Consider the following 23784-nt stretch of genomic DNA (forward strand, 5'->3'; position numbering starts at 1 on the left):
TAAAAACACCATGAAAAACACCTTAGATTAAAAGCCATGTCATTGTCTTCCTACACAGTCGGTTCTACTTAACCAATGACATTTAACTCTTAGCCTAGAGCACAGGAAGTAAAACTGGTAGCCCACATGTCAAACCGTAAATATTTTTGTAAATCTGGTCGTTATCCTCCAAAGATAATAACATAACAGCCCAAGAAAATTTTCGGTTGAAAAAAAAGATGAATGAAATGTACCATGTGCATTTTGCTATTAGTCCATCTTCCATCAAGTTTATTCATGAAATAAATTAACCTCATTGAGTTTATTTCTGGGATAATCAATTGAGCATGTACTGACAAAGGCAGAGACCTCTTCTGGCCTTCCCTGGCTGCCTCTGTGTACAATTTTCATGAGTCCTGCAATACTTTGTCTCCCACTTCTCCAATTAATTTCTTATTCTTCTCATTGCTTGGCATATTGTATCATTCTAAATATTCCAGTTACATATTACATACCAGGTTTCATATTTATCTTTCCCTCTTGAATGTTAGAGCAAGGGGGTAAGGATCATAATATGTTTTGACTGAACCCCTGACACCGAGAACCATGTTGTCCACATATATTTGCTAAATGAATGACTGGAGGCACTGCGTGAGGATTCTAACAAAAGATAAACTTAGCTAGATAATCTGCAAATAATCATCCTTGATTATTTTTCTAAACTGAAATGTTTGTATTAATTATAGTAATATCCCTCATTATCTGCTTACCATTTGCCTGGCAATGTTCCATTCATTTTTCACATTTTATCTCAAAGCTACTCAAAACTGTGTAGATATGTGTATGTACTATTAACAATATTATTTTACAGACAGAGGAATCAATGCATAAAGAATTTCAATATCTTGCCCAGGAAGGTGAGTTTAACATGTTAGGTTTGACATTCTGAGTTCAGAGTCTATGCTTTGGGCCTCTGTGATGCAATGTCCTTCAAAAGAAAGCCATCCAAGATGAGTGAGTGGCTCATGGCTCATGCCTGTAATCCCTGCTCTTTGGAAGGCCAAGATGGGAGGATCGCTTGAGTGCTGGAATTCAAAATCAGCCAAGGAAACGTAGGCAGAATCCATCTCAACAAAAAATACAAAAATTAACCAGCCCTGATGGTGCTTGCCTGTAGTTTTTAACTACTCAGGAAACTGAAGTGGGAGAATCATCTCAGCCTAGGGAGGTAGAGGCTGCAGTGAGCCATGGGCATGCCACTGCATTCCAGTCTGGGCAACAGAGTGACACCATGTATGAGAAAACAAAACAAAACAAAAAGCCATCAGGAAAGGAAGAACATTAAATAAGAAAGACTTTAATTTTGGTGAAAAATGTTTGCATTTCTTAAAGCAAAATTGCTTCACAGGAACATATATTTCCTACAAGCTTTCCCCAAAGCTGTGAGGTGCGGTCAAGGGAACAGTGGTTCACATTCTGCAAAGGTTGTGTTAATTTTTTTCCGTCAAGTTTTTGAATGAACGGGAAACTCTTCACTGTGTGAATTTAACTCTATACATACTTTCTCAATCCTGTCTTAATCTCTAAGCCCTATTCTCCTCCTACCCTGATCTATCCAAGGGCTGGTGAAAAAAAATTCCCATTGATACACTCTCTGATGCAGGCTACAATTCTGATTCTTTCTCTGGGAGGAAAAATAAAGATATGCATATGCATGTGCAGTGGGTGTTTTCCAGTATGTGCACACACCCTGCCAAAAAGGAAGGCGAAGCATACTTTCAGTTTCAGCCCACACAAGAAGGGCAGGAGAGAAGAGCCATGGCCGGTGAGTCTTTTACTGTTCCAAGAACAGGTTGCTGGGAAGAAAGAGTTTTGGAAGGTGCTGGCTCTTCTGGAAACCATAGTTAGTATCTGTGGAAGTTTAGGTAAGCAGAAGTGAGGAAAAGAGGGGAGAGGGAGGAGAGGGAGGAGAGAAGGAACTAGGAGATCTCTGCAGCCTTTAGAAAGGAAAGGCAAGGCCCAGAGAAGGCTACTGAGGCTTTAGGGGCAGCTCTGCTGGTCATTTTACAATCTAAATTAAACTCTTACTTACGTGTTGAAAGTACTGACAGAGGGGTACAGAAAATGCCACAGGAGGAGTACTAGCAGCAGTAGGTCCTAAATGAAATGGGCTATTTCTGCCCCTTCATTACTTTTATTATTCAGAGGTTAATAAACCAGGGACATAAGCAGGATGATCTTCACTTTCCACGGACTAATGTAAATGATAAACTCAGTCTTCAGGCCACTCCATGCCACATGCCTATGGAGACTACTGAGGCGAAACAAGTAGGACAGCCGAGTACAGTAAGAAGGATGGCATTACCCAACTGGTTGAGAGAGGGGGACATTTCACTGCATGAAATGTCACTTTCTGTTGATTACATGAGAGGAATATGAGGCTGTTTTCGTGGAGTGAGAAATCCTTGTGCTCCAAACAGACAAGGTCCTGAAGGAGAAGAGAAAGCTGTTTATCCATTCCACGGGTGAAGGTACAATAAATGGTTTACTGGATGAATTATTACAGACAAGCGTGCTGAACCAGGAAGAGATGGAGAAAATAAAACGTGAAAATCCTACAGTTATGGATAAGGCCCGAGCTGTGATTGACTCTGTTATTCGCAAAGGGGCACAGGCATCCCAAATTTTCATTACATACATTTGTGAAGAAGACAGGTACCTGGCAGGGACACTGGGACTTTCAGCAGGTAAGGGTCAGTGACACATTCAAGTTCACCTAGGGCCTGTCTTCATGCCTAACATTTGATTTCTTTGCTAGTCATATTAATCTGCAGGCTATCTTCTTATCTCTGCCTTTCGGTCATATTTCTGTAGCAGGGGCCCTATTGCATGTGACTCTCCTTTGATTCTTTTCCTTCAGCCTCAGTGGCCCTCTTCTGATTAAAGTTCATTTTCTGTTCTAAGTACATGGTAGCTAATTTCCTAAAGGTCGTGAGAACTATCCAAAAAGCTTCTTACTATATATTCCAGTGTTCCTGGCAAGGCACAATATTTGTTGATTGATTTATTATTTTGTGTCCAGCGTGTCCCTAGGCACTTACGTAGTTGTTTGACATGAGTTTTAGGGTCTGTATTCAAGTACTTTTTATAAATTCTTTTCAAAATTTTGCCCTCTGAGAAGAATAAAGTATATTTAAGTGATGATGATACATTCAGGGAATACCTTCAATGATTACAGAAAAGTGAAGATTTCAACAGGACCTTTTCCTCCCGTTGCCCCCTTGCATTTTCTTTTGAGTGAGATCACCCACTTGCCTGTTACCAGGCTGCAGATCATACTGGGAGGCCTGGACTTCCACCACCTGCAGCCCTCCTGAGGCCTGATACAGTGCTCAGGAAATGAGCTTGTCCATTCTTATAATCCCTTCGACCTACAACATGGTGAGAATCGGAGTTTTGGTGCCCTTTAACATCATTTACCGTCATTTAGTCAAGGTTTTGCGAGGAATTTGTAGTGAGGAGTGGCTTACGCATTGCTGTAAAGTTTTCCAGAGATGATAAGTGGCTGTTTCAATGTTCTTCATCTTTTTATAGGTCCAATACCTGGAAATTAGCTTAGTACACAAGACTCCCAAGGAGTACTTTCTTTCTTCCCAGGTAATGTTGTTTTTAAATGAAGAGCGTTCTTGAACCCCAGCTTCCTTAACATTAATTTAGTAGAATGAGCCGTGCTTGAAGTGGCTATGGAGAATTCCCACAGATTTGCCATATAATTTTCTTTTTTAATCCATTCTGTTTTTGCAGAAGCCGTTTCCAAAGCTTTACTACTCATATTTATACTAACAAATTCTGAATTTGTATCTCAAATTCTGATTACCCAAATAAGTACCAAACTACATTATTTAAGCCTACTGAAATATTCCCCCACATCTCCCAAAGACACCTTTATCTAAACCATTTCAGAGCTGAACATGCCATTCTTCCCCACCCTGCTTCTCTTCCAGTTTTGTGTAACTTGGTTTTTGATGCCACCATCACCAGTTGTTCAAACTAGGAACCTGAAAGTCATCTTGGTCCCTTTCCTCTCGTGCACCTCCAATATTCAAGCCATGGCCAAGTTTTATGCATTCTTCTCTCAAATTTGGAAATGTCTCTCCATTCTTACTTCTATTATTTTATTAAAGAACTCTTATTCCTTAAGTGCCCCCCTTAAAATAAAAGAAACTTACATTTGAAAGCAATTTAGAGGCTAGAAATGCACATTTTTATCAAGTTCAAATATTACTCTACTGAATTTATTAAGGATGATTACCTGATGAATGTTTTCCTAAATGTTTCACAGCATGGGATACTCACTATATAACCAAATACTGCATTCTCAAAAATAACTCAAATGCATTTTTTTCAGTTTTTTTCCTATGGCTTTCACAAATCTTTACAAAGAAATCAAACATTTCTTCTACTAAATTATTATTTTATAGTTTTCTCCAACATAATCATTATAATTAGTTCTTCTCCATGTCCACACACTTCATGCTGCCTTTGTTTATCCGATTGCATAGCAGTATTTCAAATTTATTTGCAAAATTAAATATTATTATTTTGCCTTAATAATTTCTAAAAGATCCTCTGGATATTTAGAACACTCAGTTCTATCTTGAAATGAAGATCACATTAATTTCTTTAACAAGTGCATCACATTGTCAGATTGTGTTGATCTTGTGATGAAGTAAAAGCCTCAAAGATTTTCTCACATAAACTCTGTGAAAACATTTCCTCATACATTTGTGCAAGCAATGTTTAGTGCTATGAATCCATCTAGAGCACACCATGATTTTAGCATTCATCATTCTATTTTATATTTGTTCTAGTTTATGTATTCAATATTCTTGTCCTCCCATACATATACATTGTAGGAGGAGATGCTGAAGGATGGGAAAAAGGATCATTAAAAAAATGTTCCCTGTGTTTACCACTATGTCTATTAGGTAAATAAATAAAAGGATAAACACATCTTTTAAAAATTAATTAATGTTAATTAAGACTTGCTTCCGTTAAATTTTATCCTAGGGTTTGAATCTTTTGAAAACAAATCTTATTTTAACAGTTTTATATTACGGATTGACTGTTTCCTGAGTGCTTTATCATGCATGGCCTTGAAAAGTCTTCTCTCTATGTTTTTATCTAAAATGCTTGTAGAAATACTTATCCTCAAATATGAAAGTAGATACTCCCTGTAATGCATACCTAGAAATCTCTGGCTTGAAATGTGCTCCATTAGCAGCAAACACACTCAACTCTGTTAAAGATTAGATTAGGATTGTCCTCTAGGAATGTATTCCCTCTTTTGTAGCTTCATCCATAGGTGAGACTGTAAGAACAAAGAGGGATGCCACTGTTCATGATGTTCCTTGTCTCTTGCAGCTCCTCAGGCAGTGCAGGACAACCCAGCTATGTACACATCTTCAAGCGCAGAAGGCAGCATCAAGCTTTGCTTTCTAGAAGAACCTCAAAGGATATGGAAACAAAAGTCACAGAGGTGCCATGTTCAGAATATAATAATAAAGTGGAGTGAAAGATATACTTCAGGCAGTTCTGAAATTCAGTGGCTTTTTCTTAGAAGCAATTTTATTGAGCGGTTCTGGAGAATCATACTTCTGCTCCCCTTGCATAAAGGATTTCTGTATCCTAGAATCCCAGGTTTATGTAAAGAGTTACAAACTGGAACTCATAAATTATCGTAGTCTTCACCCAGTCTGTCTCTTGGAATTTATTTCCCACTGACACAAATGTCATTTATTTCCCAATGACACAAACAAGCCATTTTGTCTGCTCGTATAATCCAGATTTTCCAGTGTAGTGCCCAGCTGGAAAGAAGCACATCACATTGAATAAGTATTGAGGTGGACTCTGGCTTCTCATCCAATTCTTGTGCTTCTCATCCAAACTTGTGCTTATCAAGAATTCTCTTTGTTCCTATTCATAAAATGAAATTACTGTTTATTTAACATATTAAAATGAAGCATAAAAAAAATTTAGGAGCACTTTACCAAAAAGTGCATTTTAACATCACCTTGCTTCTGGGCTATAGCTTATGACTACTATATATGAGCGGTATAATGGCATGCTCTCTACACCTGGCATTGCATGTTAGAAGGTAAGAATGATTATGAGGCCCCTCCTATATACGAGATCACAGAGGATGGGAGATGTTAAATAACTTGTCTAAGATCTACACCTCATAAATAGAAGTTGACCCTAGGGCTATTAGATGCCAAAGTCCACACTGAAAAGCTGGGCAGAAAGAGAGAGGCTCTTAGACAAAGAAAAAATAGAATAGCATGTAATAGTTGATTAGTGCTGTAAGTTATATTACACAAAATGTGCTGATAGTCCAAAAACATAACTAAGAAGAGTTGGATAAACTGAAAGGGTCCATGAACTTCTACGGCTTGGAAATGGAATAGCCAAAACCCAAGCACAGGAATTTTCTGTCTTCTATGTCAGAGATTTGTCTAGTACCTACTCTGTCATTTAAAATGATATTGTTGCACAGACTTCACACTGACAAGATTTTATAACATTATGCACATTTAAAATACTACTTATAATAAAATTGCTACATTCATTTATTTTGAGATGATTTTACCTTTGTAATTATATTTTCAAGTACATATTTAAGTCAACAATTCGGTTCCTCTAAATGATATCCACTCTGTATACAATTCCCCATCCAACTTGGGTGGTTGGTAATTACAACTCAGGCACTATAAAAACCATTTCCTCTTACCAAAATTTTTACAGATTTGTGGAGTGTGTCCAGCCAGAAATCAAGAAAAAAAAATCTATTATTACAACCACTGACCATTTTGCTTCAAAATTTTAATGTTATTTTGTATAATTTACGTCAAAGAAAATGTACCCCCTTTAAGAATACAATTTCTCTGTTAAAGACACATGAATATTCTAGTATAATAACATCCCAATGAACAGGCAAACCGATTTCGTCACCCCAGAAAGTTTTGTCATGCCCATTGTTCTCAATCTCCTTCCACTTCCTCCTTAGATAAGGAGTGACTGAATTTCTATCACTATACATTAGTTTTTCCTAATCTAGAACTTTACATAATTGGAATCACAGGGTATGTGTTCCTTCCTCTATGGCTTCTTTCACTCATAATTGAAACATTTTTTTCATCCATGTTATTGCATATATTAGTAATTTTTCCCTTTTATGACTGAATAGCATTTCAGTGCATGTGCATAGCACAAATTGTTATTTTATGCTCCTGAATTGGATATTGGTTTGTTTCCAGTTTTTGACATCTTCATTTTTGAGGAAACAGTGGGGCCTTGGGATCCAGTGGCTCAATGTTTAGCTTTCCAGGATACGAGACTCAAGGTTCATGGCTCTACATTCCCAGATACGTGGTCTAGTCATGGCTTCTGTTTCTGGGATGTCACTTTGACATGCTTCAACTCAGTGGTTCATGGCTCTGGCTGGGGGAGAAAACCTCAGGTGAAATACTTTAGTTAATAGAGAAAAAAAATGAATCATTTAAAAGTAAATGATTGGAAGATAAGTAATACACAGGCAATTTCTGCTTTCTTCCATGCTACAAATCATCCTAGTGGCAAGGAGCACAAGTTTGTGCTGCCATCTGATTAAGTCATTAGCAAAGTAAAGATAAAACACCATGAGAGGTTGGGCATAGTGGGTCACACCTATAATACCAGCACTTTGGGAGGCTGAGGTGGGCAGATTACGTGGTCAGGAGTTCAAGACTTTGGTGAACATAGTGAAACCCCGTCCCTAGTAAAAATACAAAAAATTAGACAGGTGTGGTGGTGTGTGCCTATAATCCCAGTTACTTGGGAGGCTGAGGCAGGAGAATCACATGAATCTGGGAGGTGGAGATGGCATCATTGCACTCCAGTGGGGTGACAGTACGAGACTCCATCAAAAAATAAAAAATAAAAATAAAAATAGAAAATGATGTCCTCCTACACAGTGAGTTCTAGTCAAACCCAAACACATTTAACTCTTCACCTAGAGCACAGGAAATAAAACTGGTAGCCCACATGTCAAAAGGTGAATGTTTTTCTAACTCTGGGTCTTTAATCTCCAAAAATATTAAGGTAACAACTCAAGAGAATTTTGGTAAAGAATTTGATAAACATAACATACTGTCTGCATTTTGCTATTAGCCCACCTTTCATAAAATAGATTTATAAAATAAATTGTCCACATTAAGTTTGTTTCTGGGATAAGCAATTGAACATGTGATTGCAAAGACAGAGATGTATTCTGGTCTTCCTGGCTCCTCTGTCTACAGTTCATGAGTCCTGCAATATTTTGTCTCCTACTTTGCCAATGATTTTTTATTGTTCTCATCACTTGCTACATTTGAATATTCTGAATATTCCAGTTACATATTACATACCAGGTGTATTAGTCTGTTCTCATGCTGCTAATAAAGACATACCCAAGACTGGGTACTTTATAAAGAAAAAAAGAGGTTTAATGGACTCATAGTTCCACATGTCTTGGGAGGCCTCACAATCATGGTGGAAGACAAAGGAGGAGCAAGGACATATCTTCCATGGCAGCAGACAAAAAGGCATGTGCAGAGGAACTCCCCTTTATAAAGCCATCAGATCTCATGAGACTTTTTCACTCTCACGAGAACAACATGGGAAAAACCCACCTCTGTGATTCAATTACCTCCCACCAGGTGCCTCCCATGACACCTGGGGATTATTACAATTTAAGGTGAGGTTTTGGTGGGGACACAGAGCCAAACTCTGTCATTCTGCCCCTGGCCTCTCCTAAATCTCATGTGCTCACATTTCAAAACCAATCCTGCCTTCCAACTGTTCCTCAAAGTCTTCACTTATTCCAGCATTAACCCAAAAGTCCAAGTCCAAAGTCTCTTCTAAGACAAGGCAAGTCCCTTCCACCTATGAGCCTGTAAAATCAAAAGCAAGTTAGTTACTTCCTAGATACAATGGGGATACAGGTGTTGAGTAAATACATACATTCCAAATGGGAGAAATTGACCAAAGGAAGGGAATACAGTCCCCATGCAAGTCTAATATCCAGTAGGGCAGCCAAACCTTAAAGCTTCAAAATGATCTTTGACTCCACGTCTTATATCCTGGTCATGCTGAGGCAAGAGTTGGGGTCCCATGGCCTTGAGCAGCTCCACCATTGTGGCTTTGCAGTGTACAGCATCCCTCCTAGCTGCTTTTATGGGCTGGCATTGAGTGCCTGTGACTATTCCAGGTGTATGGCACAAACTGTTGGTGGATCTACCATTTTGGGATCTGGAGAATGGTGGCCCTTTTCTCACAGCTCCACTAGGCAGTGCCCCAGTGAAGACTCTGTGTGGGAGCTCACACCCCACATTTCCCTTCTGTATTGCTCTACTTGAAGTTCTTCATGAGGGTCCCACCCCTGCAGAAAACTTTGGCCTGGACATCCAGGCATTTCCATATATCCTCTGAAATCTAGGCAGAGGTTCCCAAACCTCAATTCTTCACTTCTGTGCCCCCACAGGCTCCACACCTCATGGAAGCTCCAAGGCTTGGGGCTTGCACCCTTTGAAGTCACAGACCAAGCTATTTCTTGACCCCTTTTAGCCATGGCTGCAGTGGCCCAGGAAGAAGAGCACTAAGTCTTTAGGCTGCATACAGCAGAAGGGCCCTGGGCTTGCCCCATGAAAACATTTTTTTCCTCTTAGGTCTCCAGTCCTGTGATAGCACAGGCTGCCTGGAAATTCTCTGACATACTCTGGAGACATGTTCTCCATTGTCTTGGAGATTAATGTCTTGGAGATTAACATTTGGCTCCTCATTACTTCTGCAAATTTCTGCAGCTGGTTTGAATTTCTCCTCGGAAAATGGGTTTTGCTCTCCTATCACATCATCTGGCTGCAAATGTTTCAAACTTTTATGCTTTGCTTCCCTTTTAAATGTAAGTTCCAATTCCAAACCATATCTTTGCAAATACATAAAACTGAATGCTTTTAACAGCACCCAAGTCACTTCTTGAATGCTTTGCTGCTTAGAAACTTGTTCACCAGATGCCTTAAATCATCTCTCTCAAGTTCAAAGTTCCACAGATCTCTAGGGCAGGGGCAAGATGCCACCATCTCTTCACCAAAACACAGCAAGAGTCACTTTTATTCCAGTTCCCAACAAATTTCTATCTTCATCCGAGATGAGCAGCATTTGGTCAGAGCCATTCAACAAGTCTCTAGAAAGTTCCAGACTTTCTTACATTTTCATATCTTTTCTGAGCCCTAAAACTGTTCCAACCTCTGCATTTTACTCAGTTCCAACATTGCTTCCACACTTTTGGAGATCTTTACAGCAGCACTCCATTACTCAGTATAAATTTACTACATTAGTCATTTCTCACACTACTAACAAAGACATATTCAAGGCTGGGTAATTATATAGAACAAAAAAGAGGTTTAATAGACTCACAGTTCCACATGGCTGGGGAGGCCTCAGAATCATGACAAAAGGCAAAAGAGGAGCAAGGACATGTCTTACATGGATGCAGGCAAGAGGGTATAAGCAGGGGAATTCCCTTTTATAAAACCATCAGAACTCATGAGACATTAATTTTCAGGAGAACAGCATGGAAAAAAATAGCACCCATGATTCAATTACATCCCACCAGATACCTCCCATAACACATGAGGGTGATTGCAATTCAAGGTGAGATCTGGGTAGGGAAACAGAGACAAACCATATCACCAGCCTTCATGTTTGTCTTCCCCTCTTGAATGTGAGACCGAAGGGGAAAGGACCATGATCTGTTTTGACTGAACCTCTGGCACCTAGAGCAATGTCATCCATATGTGTTTGCTAAACGAATGACTAGATGCACTGCTTGAGGACTCTAACAAAATGTAAACTTAGCTAGATAATCTGCACATAATCATCCTTGATTATTTTTCTAACCTTAAACATTTGTATTAATTATAGTAATGTCACTCATTATTTGCTTGCCATTTGCCAGGCTATGTTCCATGCATTTTCCACATTTTCTCTCACTTAATGCTCAAAACTGTGTAAGTACATACTATTAGCAAAATTATTTCACAGACAGAGGAACAATTGCATAGGGAAGTTCAATATCTTGCCAAGGAAGGGAAGTTTAAAATGCTAAGTTCAACATTCTGAGTCCACAGCCTATGCCCTGGGCCTCTATGATCCAATTTCCCTCAAAAATAAACCCTCCCGGATGGGTGGATGGCTCATGCCTGTAATCCTAGCTCTTTGGGAGACCAAGGTGGGCACAGTGCTTGAGCCCAGGAGCTGAAGACAAGCTTAGGAAACACAGGGAGACTCTGTCTCTACAAGAGATACAAATATTAGCTGGCCATGGTGGCATGTGCCAGTAATTGCAGCTACTCTGGAGGCTGATTTGGAAGAATCATCTGAGTCTGGGAAGTGGAAGCTGCAGTGAGCCAAGGTTGAGAAACTACATTCTGGCCTGCACGACAGAATGATACCCTGTATCAGAAAAGAAAAGAAAAGAAAAGAAAAGAAGAAAAAGAAAAGAAAAGAAGAAAAGAAAAAGAAAAGAAAAGAAAAGAAAGAAAGAAAGAAAAAAGCAATTGGAAAAGACCTTAAATAAGAAAAGCTTTAATTCCCTGGTGAAAAATGTTTCCATTTCCACTTAAAGCAAAAATGTTTCGCCAAGGGACATAGCAGCGACCCACAACTTTCCCAAGAGCTGGGAGGTGGGGTCAGGGGAACAGGGGTTCACATACTGCCAAAGGTTTGTGTTACTTTAAGCTCTGTCAAGGCTTTCTAAATGATTGAGAAACTCTTCCTTGTGTGAATTTAACTGTACACAATACTTTTTCCCAATAAGCTGTCTATTCTCCCCAAGGCCCCATTCCCCTCCCCTCCCTGATCTACTCCAAGGGCTGGTGAGGAAAATTTCCCATGGATACAGCTACCTATGTAGGGCTACAGTTCTGATTCTTAATGGAAAGAAAAGTAAAGACATGCATATGCCATGTGCAGTGAGTGTTTTCCCATACGTGTATACGGCCCTGCCAAAAAAGGAAGACGAAGCATCACTTTCAGTTTCAAGCCCCACACAATAAGGGAGGAGAGAAAAGCCCATGGCTGGTGAGTCTTTTACTTTTCCCAACACAGGTTTGCTGGGAGAAAAAGAGTTGTGGAAAGAGCTGGTTTTCGGAAACCATAATCGTATCTTGTGGGAAGTTTACTTTGAGCAGAAGTGAGGAAAGGGGAGAGGGAAGGAGAGGGAGGAGAGAAGGAAACTAGAAGATTCTTGCAGCCTTTAGAAAGGAAAGGCCCAAGCCCAGAAGGTACTGAAGGCCCTTTAGGGGCCAGCCTGCTGTCATTTTACAATCTAAATTAAACTTTACTTACGTGTTGAAAGTCATGACAGAGGGTACAGAAAATGGCAACAGGAGGAGTACTACAGCAGTGGTTCTAAATGAATATGGCATTTCTGCTTCATTACTTTATTATCTCAGAGTTAAATAAACCAGGGAAATAAGAGGATGATCTTCACTTTCCAGGGACTAATGTAAATGAATAAACTACAGTCTTCAGGCCACTCCATGCACATGTATGGAGACTACTGAGGGAAACCAAGTAGGACAGCGATACAGTAAGAAGATGGATTACCCAACTGTGAGGAGGGGGACATTTCACTGATGAAATCTAAATGAGGTCACTTTCTGTTGATTACATGAGAGGAATATGAGGCTGTTTTCGTGGAGTGAGAAATCTTTGTGCTCCAAACAGACAAGGTCCTGAAGGAGAAGAGAAAGCTGTTTATCCATTCCACGGGTGAAGGAACAATAAATGGCTTACTGGATGAATTATTACAGACAAGCGTGCTGAACCAGGAAGAGATGGAGAAAGTAAAACGTGAAAATGCTACAGTTATGGATAAGGCCCGAGCTGTGATTGACTCTGTTATTCACAAAGGGGCACAGGCATCCCAAATTTTCATTACATACATTTGTGAAGAAGACAGGTACCTGGCAGGGACACTGGGACTTTCAGCAGGTAAGGGTCAGTGACTCACACTCAAGTTTGCCTAGGGCCTGTCTTCATGCCTAACATTTAATTTCTTTACTAGTCCTGTTAATTTGAAGAAAACTTTCTTATCTCTGGCTTCAGGGCCATATTCCTGTAGCAGGGTCCCTATTGCATATGCTTTGACTCTCCTTTGATTCTTTTCCTTCATCCTCAGTGGCCTTCTTCTGATTAAAGTTCATTTCCTGTTCTGAGTATGTGGTAGCTCCTTTGCTGAAGCTCATGAGAACCATCTGAAAAGCTTCACACTATGTGTTCCAGTGTTCCTGGCAAGGCAAAATATTTACTTGTGGACTTACTTTTATTGAGTGCAAGGGGTCCGTAGGCACCTATGTAGTTGTAAAGCCACATGAAGCTTTAAGGTTTATAATCAAATACTTTTTATAACTTTTCCCTAAAATTTTACCCTCCCAAAAGAAAAAAAAATATATTTCAGTGATGGTGATACACAAGGAGAACACATTGGACGTATAGAAAAGTAAAGATTTCTAGTGGCCTCATTCCTCCAGTTGCCTGCTTGTATTTTCTTTGAGTAAGATCACCTGGTTGCCTGGTACCAGGGGGTGAATCATGCTGTGAGGCCTGGAAATCCGCCACTTGCAACCCTCCTCAAGCCCAGTACAGGGCTCGGGAACTGATCTGGCCAAATCTCATGACCATTTGGACCTACCTCGTGGTGAGGATGAGTTCTGGTGAATTCCCAGTCACTCATCTCTGTGGCACTTCCTAAAGCCACTTCAGAGGGAGATGTTCTTCGAAAGCAAAAGCCTTTTGTTCTAAGGGTTAGGGAAAGGTTATGCCTGTCTAAGTAGACATTGCAGATGTTTCTGTTTTCATCTATATGTAATAAACACGTATTTTTCTATCAATGCCTCTTTCATTTTCTACCTCCCACCACTCTCTAAATTAAAGAACATCTTAAACACTATTTAATGTCAGTCAGTCAGTGTTATGGGAGAAATTTTTAGTGGGGAGTGTTTTACAGATTGGGGTATAGTTTTCCAGAGACGATAAGTGACTAATTCAATATCCTTTATCTTTTCATAGATCAAACATCTGGAAATTCCCTTAATATGCAAGACTATCAAGGAGTACTTTCTTCCTTTCCAGGTAATGCTGTTTTTAAAGGAAGAGCATTCTTTGACCCCCATCTTCCTTGACATTAATTTTGTAGGATGAACCATGGGTAAATGGGATATTGGGAATTCTCATAGATAGGTCATATCATTTTCTTTTTGTAATCTTCTCTGCTTTTGTAGAAACTGTTCCCAATGCTTCACTATCCTTGTTTATATTAAAAATTCTGAATCTGTGTCTCAAAACCTGATTACCCAAATAAGTACCAAACTTCATTATTTAAGCCTACTGAAATATTCACTCCCATCTCCCAGAGACACCTTATTCTAAACTTTCCCAGAGCTAAACATGCCGTACTTCCACACCCTGCTTCTCTTCCGGTTTTGCGTAACTTGGTTATCGGTGCCACCATCACCAGTTGTTCAAAGCAGGAACTTGAAACTCATATGGGACCCTTTCTTCTCATGCAACTCTAATATTCAACCCATGGCCAAGTTTTATGCAGGCTTTTCTCAAATTTGGAACTGTCTCTCTATTTCTACTTCTGTTATTTTGTTAAAGAACTGCTATTCCCATAGTGCACTCTTAAAATAAAAGGAACTTACATTTGAAAGCAATTTAGAGGCTAGGAATGCAAATTATTTATCAAGTTCAGATATTACTCTACTGAATTTATTAAGGTAGGATATCATGAATATTTTCTTAAACGTTTCACAGCATGGGATATTCAATGTATAAATAAATACTGTATTCTTGACTATGAAAAAATAGCTCAAATAACCTAACTACTTACATTTAGTTTTTTCTATTATTTTCACACTTCTTTATGAAGGAACCCAACATTTTATCCAACAAAGATTATTCTATAATTTTCTCCAGTATATCTATTCTAATTAGTTCTTTTCCACATCAACACATTTCATGCTGCCTTTGTTTATCTAACTGATTGTATAATCGTTTTTCAAATTTGTTTTTAGAATTAAATATTATTTTTTGCCTTAATAGTTTCTAAAAGATCCTCCACATATCTAGAAAACTTGTTTCTATTTTAAAACAAAGGTTACATTAATTTCTTTAACAAGGACATCACATTGTTAAAGGGTTGTGTTGGGTTGTGTGGAACCTGTGATGAAATAAAAGCCTCAAGGATTTTCTCACATAAACTCTGTGAAAACATTTCCTCATGTGTCTGTGCAACGAATGTTTAGTGCTATGAATCCATCTAATGTGTACCTTGATTTTAACATTTATCATTGTATCTTCATTCTAGTTCATATATTCAATATTAATGTCATTTCATATGTATACATAGAAGGAAGAGATCCTGAAGGACAGAATAAAGATTCATTAAAAAATATTCCTTGTGCTTACTACCATGTATATTAAGTAATAAATAAAATATAAACATATTTTAAAAAATATTTTAGTAGATTTAATTAAGACCTGCTCCCACTAAATTTTATCTTAGGGTTTGAATATTTTGAAAGAAGTTTATATTCTAACTATTTTATCTCACACATTGTTTTCTGAGTGTTTTATCAGGCACAGACTTGAAATTTTCCCTTTCTATGTTAGTATCTAAAATGTTTGTAGAAAGGCTGATCCTGAAATATGAAAGAAGATACTTGTAATGCATACCCGGAAATCTCTGGCTTGAAATGTGCTCCATTAGGAGCAAACTCACTCAGCTGTGTTAATGATGTAGCTCAGGATTGTCCTCCTCAGAGTGCATTTCCTCTTCTGTTGATTTCATCCGTAGGTGAGGCTGTAAGAAACACAAAGCAGAACAAACAGGGATGCCACTGTTCATGATGTTCTTTGTCTCTTGCAGCTTCTCAGGCAATGCAGGACAACCCAGCTATGCCCACATCCTCAGGCTCAAAAGGGAATGTCAAGCTTTGCTCCCAAGAAGAAGCTCAAAGGATATGGAAAGAAAAGCCGGCAGAGGTGCCATGCTCAGAACACAAGGATAGAGTGGGGTGACAGATACACTTGAGGCAGTTCTGAAATGCAGTGGCTTATTCTTAGAGACAACTTCATTGAGCAGTTCTGGCAGTTCTGCCATCAGCGATGGTAGCTATTGAATGCTTTTTATGAGTGGGCATTATTCTAAGCATTTTGCACATGATAATACATAATCTTTTACCTTAAACATAACCCATTTTAGAGATCAAGAAGCTAAGACATGGTATTGTTAAATATTTTCTCAAAGAAAACAATCAGAAATTGGAACAATCAGCTTTAGAATTCAGTATTTTTGCTTCAAAGCTCGTGCATCTTTCAAAATCCTACCTATCAAGAACAATGAAGTCAGCAGCTCAGCTGCCATGCGGGCATTTGCAATGTTCATGCATACTCCTGAAGCGGTATTCAATTCTGTTCCCCCTTTTCAATGTATGGTTCGTGGGGTTTGGTATTTTGATAGGACTAAGGAAAGGGAAGCTGTCATAAACCAACAATGGAAATATTTAATTGGAGAGAACAAGGCTGTTCATTCAAATTACATTTCCTACAGATTTATCCAATAATGGTCAAGTCAGGCCGCACACGTCTTGCTCTCATTATCTGCAATGAAGAATTTGACACTCTTTCTAGAAGAACTGGAGCTGAGGTTGACATCACAGGCATGACAATGCTGCTACAAAATCTGGGGTACAGCGTAGATGTGAAAAAAAATCTCACAGCTTCGGTAAGTTCTATTATACAACAGAAACAATGGTCATGCCCTTCATATAATGAAATAATATTAGAAAGCTTGGATATAAGACCAAGAAATGTAATCTCTTGATAATCTAAAATACAAACTTGCCTTGAGAGAGTGCTGGATACTACATGGTCCCTTGTAACATAAAAGTCATTCAGCACAAGCCTGGTATAACTGAATTGGGAAATGTTTTATTGACTCAGTAATGCTACTGTCTCTCTACAAGATAACTCCTTGGATGACTTCCTATAACACTTTCCTTCACCTTTCTTGAAATTAAGACTATTTTTTTTGGCACCCCATTGTTTGTCATGGAATCCCTTAAGAAACTTCTTAAGTATTTATTTATTGACTTTCCAAGGTACCATGATAGTTAATTACAGAGTTGAAAATCAGTAATATGGTCTCTTTCAGGAAATGACTATGGAGCTGGTGGCATTTGCACACCGCCCAGAGCACAAGACCTCTGACAGCACGTTCCTGGTGTTCATGTCTCATGGTATTCAGGAAGGCATATGTGGGAAGAAATACTCTGAGCAAGTCCCAGATGTATTACAACTCAATGCAATCTTTACAACGTTGAATACCAGGAACTGCCCAAGTTTGAAGGACAAACCGAAGGTGATCATCATCCAGGCCTGCCGTGGTGGTGAGTGCGGATGCCTTTGAGAACACCAGACATTTCGAATACTATGTTACTCCGTATGCATCCAGGAATTTTTGGTTTCTTTTTGTTTGTCTTTTAATGTCAAATAACACGTACTGTCAGTATTCCAGATTGCAGCTTCTGTGAATTGGATGGCTGGTCGGTAGATATTTGTTCTATATTCAAGCTTGAGACTTTGATGTTTGGAAATTTTTACACTTTGTTCGATGGTTAGAAAAGATAAATATTGTTGAAAAGATTGTAACTGAAATGTATGTGTGTATTTGCATGTGAATTAATGATGGAGCGAACACATTAATAAATATCATTGAACAGAGGCTAGGAGGAAATCAGCCATTGATAGGTAGTAACAAATCAAATTGTGTCTTTCCAGAGAACCATGGTGTGGTGTGGTTAAAAGATTCAGCAGGAGTTTCTGGAAACATATCTTTACCAACTACAGAAGAGTTTGAGGATGATGCTATTAAGAAAGCCCACATAGAGAAGGATTTTATTGCTTTCTGCTCTTCCACACCAGGTACAGGTTTCTACACAGGACATCTTTGTTGGGGCTATCAATACAAAAAGTGACAGTCACCCACTAGAGGTGATGATTAGCAACTCAAGACCAACTCAAGCTTTGTTCCACGTTATACACACAATTCCCTTTATCCAAGAGATCAATTTTACATGTCTATTTAATGCATTACTAATTAGAGAATTCATCTATGTTTCAAAATATTTTTGGCAATTTGAGCGATAACAGAGAATTAAATGGAAGACAGTATGTGCTGTAGTACATTAGAATCTGCCTCTGCATAGAAAATTCCACCATGTTGAGGTCATTCATTCATCCAATTTGCCCAGACATCAAATACTTATAGGAGAAGAGTAGTAGCAAGGTTCTGAAAAGTAGAAGAACAAGCAAGGCACTTTAGGACTCTAAATTTAAGTGGGTTTTACCTGGAAGCATGAAGCATATAAGACAGAATATATTTGAATGTTTCTAAATGTATGCTTTGGAGTAAGAATCTTGCTATTATTGACTGACCCAGACATTTAGTACTTTGTAAAACAACTCCAGTAGTTCCTCCTTGGGCTTTCCTTGAATTGCTCACTAATATGTGAATATAAATATTATTTTTCTAAGGATTTAATAAATTAATATGTTTGGAATATTGGGAATGACATAAAATAAAGCACACATTAAAGAACTGCTATTATTTAAAATGTATTTATTTGATAACTTAATTCAGTTACTTTTCTAAGTGAGGTTTAGATAAAAATTATTTAAATCCTTTCATTCACCATGTTTGACAGTTTCCTGAGAGGACTCGCATTCACTTGGTCACCTCTGGCCCAAAGGCCCTGCCTCTGCTCAAATAGTTAAGTTTTCTAAAATATTTTCTAAAATGAGATATCTTCTTTCAGAAGAAGCTTGGTTCTATATTGTGCTGAACATGCCCTGATGTAGAACTCAATAATTTTTTCCCAATGATCAGAAGCAATGACAGCACCTAAAAGCACCATACATTTTCAGCCTGAGTACATATAGTAGAGTTTAACATTAGACAGAACTGTTACTTAGTATCTTTTGATCCCAGCCTTCCACATGACATTCACCGCTCTCTAAGTAGCTCTTTGTAGGCCCCCGGTTTCTCATCATCAATCTGGCTGATTTATGTGTCTTTCTTTTCTTTCACTTTCCTTACTCCTCCCTTCCAGATGACTATCAGAAACTCCAATTTAGTTATCTGTAACTTCCATGTTAAACCTATCTCCACATTCTGCTGTGCCAATCCCAACCACATCATAGTGATCTCCTGAAGAAAAATAATTATCTACTTCCTTAATTTCACAAAACATTTGCAGAGACATCTGTCTCCACCATATCTTTCACTTACTTCCTTTTACTAGAACAAGTCTCAGTTAAAGCCTTCATTTAGCTGAGATAGCTGTGTTTCTAAATAGAATTTTATTATCAATATATACTTTATGACCATTATAACTGGCTAAAATGTGTCATTAAAGAATGTGTCTGGGCCGGGCGCGGTGGCTCAAGCCTGTAATCCCAGCACTTTGGGAGGCCGAGACGGGCGGATCACGAAGTCAGGAGTTCGAGACCATCCTGGCTAACACGGTGAAACCCTGTCTCTACTAAAAAAAAATACAAAAAAAGCTAGCCGGGCGAGGTGGCTGGCGCCTGTAGTCCCAGCTACTTGGGAGGCTGAGGCAGGAGAATGGCGTAAACCCGGGAGGCGGAGCTTGCAGTGAGCTGAGATCCGGCCACTGCACTCCAGCCCGGGCGACAGAGCGAGACTCCGTCTCAAAAAAAAAAAAAAAAATGTGTCTGTCATTATATACAGAGTTATTGCTGCTGCTTTTCTCTTATGCCTTCCTTTGTATAATTTTATGCCTTCATTACTTCTGTGTCTACTATGTAGTAAATTAATATTGCTTTTCTTTAATATTTCTCTTCTTCATAAGAACTTTTCCCCCCAAAATAATACACTAATTTCCTTATCTACTCCTTCCAGATTTCTACTTTTGTTCTGTTTTATGATTTTTATAGTTAACTTTTTGTGTGTAAATATCTTACTGTCAATGTTATTTAATTTTGATTAATTTTTTATGAAGTATATAAATTGAGAATTTGTTAATATTATTACCTGTAGACTGAGTATTGCATATCCTGGGTTATCTCAAACACTTGTGTGACCTCAGATACCACTTGTGTATGGAATTATTACCATCCCCTGTACAGCTGAGTCTATTAAATATCAGAATGCATAATTAACTTAAATCACAGTCAGTAATACCACTTTGGAAATGTACATTTAGATATTTTGTTTCCAAATCCCAATCACTTCCCTCTATTTTTCCCATTCTGCCTTTTCCTTATTTGCTACTAAATTTATGATTTCAAACATCACTCAGCTGGAGTAGAAATATTAGGGTTTCTTCTCTTTCTTCAGGCAAGAGCTAGTCTTGAGATTTGAAATGTGCTTTATCAACAGATAATGTTTCTTGGAGACATCCCACAAAGGGCTCTGTTTTTATTATAAGACTCATTGAACATATACAAGAATATGCTTGTTCCTGTGATGTGGAGGAAATTTTCCGCAAGGTAGGACTCTAGAGGATGCTATTTTCACTCTACTTCCCTGAATGCTTGACTATTGCAATTGGAAGCATAGAAAGCAGATCCAGACATGTTTATCTTCCAATAATACCCTTTTTTTCCAAAAGAGTTTTGGAGTTCTTTGGAGAGTGGACAAACCTGGGAGCCAGATCCAACCTGTAATGACCCACGGCCTTGAGAAAACAATCATTTAGTTTCACCCTCTCCTGCGCTTCAGAGACAAATGAATGGACTCTAATTACCTGTGTCTCTCATGGCTATTAGATCCAGCAGCAGATTTAAAATGCCCTGAGGAGGGTCCTTCAATGCTTACATACATATATGGCTATACTTGTTGCAGATGGAAGTACTTTTTGTTTTTGTCACTTATTTTGCTATATTTGTTGTAGTTCTTTGGCACAACTCAAGAAGCTCTTGAAAAAAAGAAACTCAGCAAACAAACAAACAAACAAACAAAAACGTGCTACAGACTTTTCTTACTCTTTTAGGTTCGACTTTCATTTGAGCAGCCAGGTGGTAGAGTGCAGATGCCCACCACTGAAAGAGTGACTTTGACAAGATGTTTCTACCTCTTCCCAGGACATTAAAATAAGGAAACTGTATGAATGTCTGTGGGCAGGTACATGTGTATGGTCGGGAGTGTGGGAAGGCTGAGGAAAGGGTACTGACAGTCCATTTTAGTCAAGAACTCTAGGTCTACAGGCTCAGAATCCTTAATCCAAAAATTTGAATTTTGAAATGCTCTAAAATCCAACACTGTGTGAGCGCCTGCATGATATTCAAAGGAAATGTTTACTGAAACATTTCAAATTATAGGTTTTTGGATTAGGGATGCTAAACCAGTAAGTATACTGCTGAATTCCAATATACAAAAATATCTGAAATTTGAAATACTTCTGGTAGCATGCATTTCGGATAAGGGATAATCAAACCATAATATGATATATAGAAAATACTGAAGTAATGCCTTTCTTCTGGTCAGTGCAGAGCACGTTCCTCTTCTCCCAAAGTTTTTCATTTAGACCCCTTCTGAGATTCAGCTGACTTTGGTCCACAAGTGGCTGTAAGACTATGAACCCTCACTTTTAGATGTTTCTCTCCTTCACCTCAGCAGGGTATATTTAAGCATAGCATGTGGTCTTTCCTTTTAAAATTGTGTATGTTCCCATTGGTGGTATAACTTTATAACTTGCATGTCTTTAACAGAATGCTTTCCTATGTTTATTTATTTATTTATTTTTTGTTTCTTTTTCTCATAGGAAGTGAAGAGATCCTTCTGTAAAGGTTTTTGGAATTATGTCTGCTGAATAATAAACTTTTTTTGAGCTAATAAATCTGTTAGAAAAATGAAAACTTGTCCTCAGTTTTCTCCCACACTGAAGAAACAGGGATTGGAACTTAGAGCGACTAAGGAATTTGGAGTGTTCGACTTAATCTGTCAGACCCGAACTGGCTATTGGCACCTTTCTTTCCCAGAACTTGAAGTAAAATAAAATATAAAAATTTAAAAAAAGGAAAATCAGACTTACAAACATAGCAATGTTATTAATTACTTTCTTGAACAAAATTTATTTTGTGCCATTTTAAAATAGTAAAATAATTTGCTGGGCTTTCTGCCTTGGGGATGCAATGTAAGTTACAGCAGGTGTCTGACTTCAAATAATTTAGAGTTCAGCAGGAGAGATGGGGGAAAACAGCTAGTTTTGACAGTGACAGTGTAGTGTGATAAGAAACTTTTCCCAAATCCCACAGTTTACTACTGACCAATCCATGAACAGAACTTGCATGTTTCTACCCTTTGCAAAAGTATTTAAGACAAAGAAATCAACACTAGACCCTCAGTAGTTCACAGACTCCTTGAAAAGGTAGGACAGCCATCCAAAATGAAGCACTTGGCAAATGGCTCATGACACCCTGAAGAAAATCTGTAGGATGCATGGTGTGCACAATGAAGTCCTGGTATGGTGCAGAGAAAATGAGTTTGGGGTGAAATCATTCACTCAGTGATGTTAAGATTTAGGGATGATTTGAAGAACTACCCCTCTACTCACAAATATGAATTTTTTCTAGTGTTAAACATATTAAATGAGAGTTAATTTCTGACTTTTTAAAAACCTTCATAGTTGAACACGTTACAGTCTCTCTCTCTCTCTCTCTCTCTCTCTTCTTTTTTGCCTTTTATTAACTGTTTTTCTGGGCATATTTCTTCTGTACTATCATGCATATTCTACTACAACCTGTGACTACACTGTGATCTGTCTTTGCTCAGAGAATATCAAAAAGCAGAAGTGAATTGTCACCCTCAGTAAAAATTAACCATTAAAGCAGTTTTAGTCAGTTGAAGAACAGCATTCCAGGAACTAGTTAAGAGGATTCCTTCAGAACTATCTCTAATCAAAGGGTAAGATGACAGGGAGATGGGGAGGAGAAGACTCCATCATGATTCCTCAGCACAGTTTAAGCAAGAAATACATGTATTGAGTAAACAATCCTTTCCTTATTTCTTTTTGTTGTTGTTGTTGATTTTGTTGAGTATCAGTTGGTTGTAGGTATGTGGCTTTATTTTGGGGTTCTCTATTGTGTTCCCTCGAGCTATGTGTCTGTATTTTGTACCAGTACCTTCCTGTTGTGGTTACTGCAGACTTCTAGCATAACTTGAAGTCCAGTAATGTGATACATCCATCTTTGTGAAAAGCAGTTTGGAGATTTACCAAAGAAGGAATAAAAGAACTATCATTTGTCCAAGCATCCCATTACTGACTGAATCCTCAAGGGAAAATATACTGTTCTATCACAAAGACATGCGCTTTCATGTTTGCCACAGCACTATTCACCATAGCCAAAATCATGGAATCAACCCAGGTGCCCATCAATGGTGAACTGGATTTAAAAAATGTGGTACACACTTACTATGGAATATTACACAGCCATAAAAATTAAATCCTGCCCTTTGCAGCAACATGGATGCAACTGGAGGCCATTATTCTAAGCAAATTAATGCAGAAACAGGAAATCAAATATCATATAATCTCACTTGTAAGTTCTAGCTAAATACTGTGTACACATGGACATAAAGATGGGAATAACAGGCACGGGGAGCTACTAGAGGGAGGAGTAAAGGAAGAGGGCAAGAAC

General features: G+C 38.4%; 2 protein-coding genes across 6 annotated transcripts; both read left to right on the forward strand.

Annotated features, from left to right (window-relative positions):
• The first annotated feature begins 1724 nt into the window (after positions 1–1724).
• Positions 1725–5729, forward strand: CARD16 (caspase recruitment domain family member 16). Of its 5 annotated transcripts, XM_017848875.1 has the most exons (4): positions 1725–1804; positions 2460–2726; positions 3574–3636; positions 5404–5560. In XM_017848875.1, the coding sequence occupies exons 1-3, from the start codon at positions 1798–1800 to the stop codon at positions 3591–3593; spliced, it is 294 nt and encodes a 97-aa protein (XP_017704364.1). In that variant the 5' UTR covers positions 1725–1797; the 3' UTR covers positions 3594–3636; positions 5404–5560. The 5 variants fall into 5 exon arrangements, with proteins under 5 accessions (XP_017704364.1, XP_017704360.1, XP_017704361.1 ...); XM_017848871.1 differs by lacking the exon at positions 3574–3636 and having other exon boundaries at positions 1756–1804; positions 5404–5729; XM_017848872.1 differs by lacking the exon at positions 3574–3636 and having other exon boundaries at positions 1782–1804; positions 2409–2726; positions 5404–5729.
• Positions 5730–12634: 6905 nt separating this feature from the next.
• On the forward strand, positions 12635–22002 carry CASP1 (caspase 1). The gene is made up of 9 exons (XM_017848877.1): positions 12635–13050; positions 14128–14190; positions 15989–16104; positions 16673–16846; positions 17276–17510; positions 17902–18045; positions 20525–20634; positions 21138–21268; positions 21909–22002. The coding sequence occupies exons 1-8, from the start codon at positions 12894–12896 to the stop codon at positions 21234–21236; spliced, it is 1098 nt and encodes a 365-aa protein (XP_017704366.1). The 5' UTR covers positions 12635–12893; the 3' UTR covers positions 21237–21268; positions 21909–22002.
• The last annotated feature ends 1782 nt before the right edge of the window (positions 22003–23784 follow it).

This window comes from Rhinopithecus bieti, unplaced genomic scaffold (assembly GCF_001698545.2).
Source record: "Rhinopithecus bieti isolate Rb0 unplaced genomic scaffold, ASM169854v2 scaffold_30927, whole genome shotgun sequence".
Classification (NCBI taxonomy): Eukaryota; Metazoa; Chordata; class Mammalia; order Primates; family Cercopithecidae; genus Rhinopithecus; species Rhinopithecus bieti.